At 44.2% G+C, this 1,704-nt stretch overlaps 1 protein-coding gene across 1 annotated transcript; it reads right to left on the reverse strand.

Annotated features, from left to right (window-relative positions):
- Window positions 1–67: 67 nt before the first annotated feature.
- On the reverse strand, window positions 68–1,267 carry LOC107300866 (zinc finger protein 572-like; the record flags this gene model as incomplete). Its single annotated transcript, XM_029287053.1, has 3 exons — window positions 876–1,267; window positions 492–734; window positions 68–398 (listed from the first exon to the last, which is right to left on the reverse strand). Coding segments are annotated over exons 1-3 (966 nt in total), but the record flags the coding sequence as incomplete, so codon positions are not given.
- Between the last annotated feature and the right edge of the window lie 437 nt (window positions 1,268–1,704).

Raw genomic sequence — 1,704 nt, forward strand, 5'->3', positions numbered from 1 at the left:
CAAAACATTTCCCACACTGCAGACATTTGTATGGTTTCTCTCCAGTGTGGGTTCGCTGATGTTTCACAAGAGTATCTTTCTGAGAAAAACATTTATCGCACTCCGAGCATTTATAGGGCTTTTCTCCTGTATGGATTCGGTTGTGGCCTCTGAGGGAACACGCATGAGCAAATGTTCTCCCACAGTCTAAACATTTGTAATTTTTTTCCCCTGTGTGAGTTTTTACATGACTTCTAAGGTGTGATGTGGTAGAATAAAATTGTCCACATTCGATGCATTGATATGGTTTCTCCCCTGTGTGGGTTTTATGATGTGTCAAAAGGTCTCCCTGATGAGCAAAACATTTTCCACATTCTACGCATCTGTACGGCTTCTCTCCTGTGTGGACCCTCTCATGCCTTCCAAGGTGGTGTTTTTGTGAAAAACATTTCCCACACTCCCCACATTTGTATGGTTTTTCCCCTGTGTGGATTCTCTGATGAATCTGAAGCCCTCCAAGGAAACTAAAACTTTTCCCACACTCCCCACATTTATAGCGTAACTCACCTTTGTGCCTCTCCTCGTGTCTCCGAAGTTCAGAAGAATATATAAATCGTTTCTCACAGTCTGGGCATTCATAAGGTCTGTCTCCGGTGTGAAGTCTCTGATGTCGCAACAGGTGTGATTTCTGGTAAAAACATTTACCGCATTCCAGGCACTTTTCCTTTTTCTCCCCTCTGTGCGTTTTCTCATGACTCCAAAGAATTGAACGCCGGGTGAAACATTTCCCACACTCAAAGCATTTGTACGATTTTATTCCTGCATGAACCTTCTCATGGGACCAAAGAGTTGCGTTCTGAGAAAAGCTCTTTCCACATTCCCAACATTTGTAAGGCTTCTCCCCTGTGTGAATTCTCTCGTGGTTTCTGAGGGTGGATTTCCGACAAAAAAATTTCCCACATTCCAGACACTGATAGGGTTTCTCTCCCGTGTGGATTTTCTGATGGCTAAGAAGGTGTGACTTTTGACCAAAGCATAAGTCACATTTTATACATCTATAGGGTTTTAGTCTGGGGGAATTTCTGAGACCTTTGGTGTCTGTTCCAGAGGATTTCTCACCCTCCAAACCTTGACTGGATCCACTTCCCACATGGATCTTCTTGTGAGTAAAAAGCACTGATCTGCGAGAAAAGGATTTCCCACATTCTGAGCATTCATGGAGTTTTTTGTGGTTTTCCGGAGTGCTGATTGTGTCTGATGGGGGATCCAAGAGTTTCCCAGGCTCCATGCTTTCTGGTGACTGCTGCCTTGTGTTGATTTTCTATTATGTGTTGAATTGCAGATAAATCTTTGGTTACAATCTTTTATCTGCTGTTAGAATAAAAAAGAAATCGAGAATAATATTTCCTTTTGAGAATGGTAGAGAATCACAAAATCTCAGCCTTGGAAGGGACCTTGAAGGTCTTCCAGTCCCACCCTCTGCCCAGGGTAGGGTCCCCAGTACACCCGAGACAGTGATGGAGACACTACATCTGTAGGAGAGATATCCTCCACTTATGACCACAGTCGGGACTGGAATTTCAGTTGTTCAGTGAAGCAGCGGTTAGGTGAGGAGTCACATGATCCCTTGGATCTACAACCATAATCCCACACTGCTGGTTGCAATCATTAAGTGATCTTGAGGGTTCTTGAGTGGGGGGAGGACCAGGCAATGGTGGTGGTGGG

This window comes from Protobothrops mucrosquamatus, unplaced genomic scaffold (assembly GCF_001527695.2).
Source record: "Protobothrops mucrosquamatus isolate PMUCROS unplaced genomic scaffold, P.Mucros_1.0 scaffold8871, whole genome shotgun sequence".
Lineage (NCBI taxonomy): Eukaryota > Metazoa > Chordata > Lepidosauria > Squamata > Viperidae > Protobothrops > Protobothrops mucrosquamatus.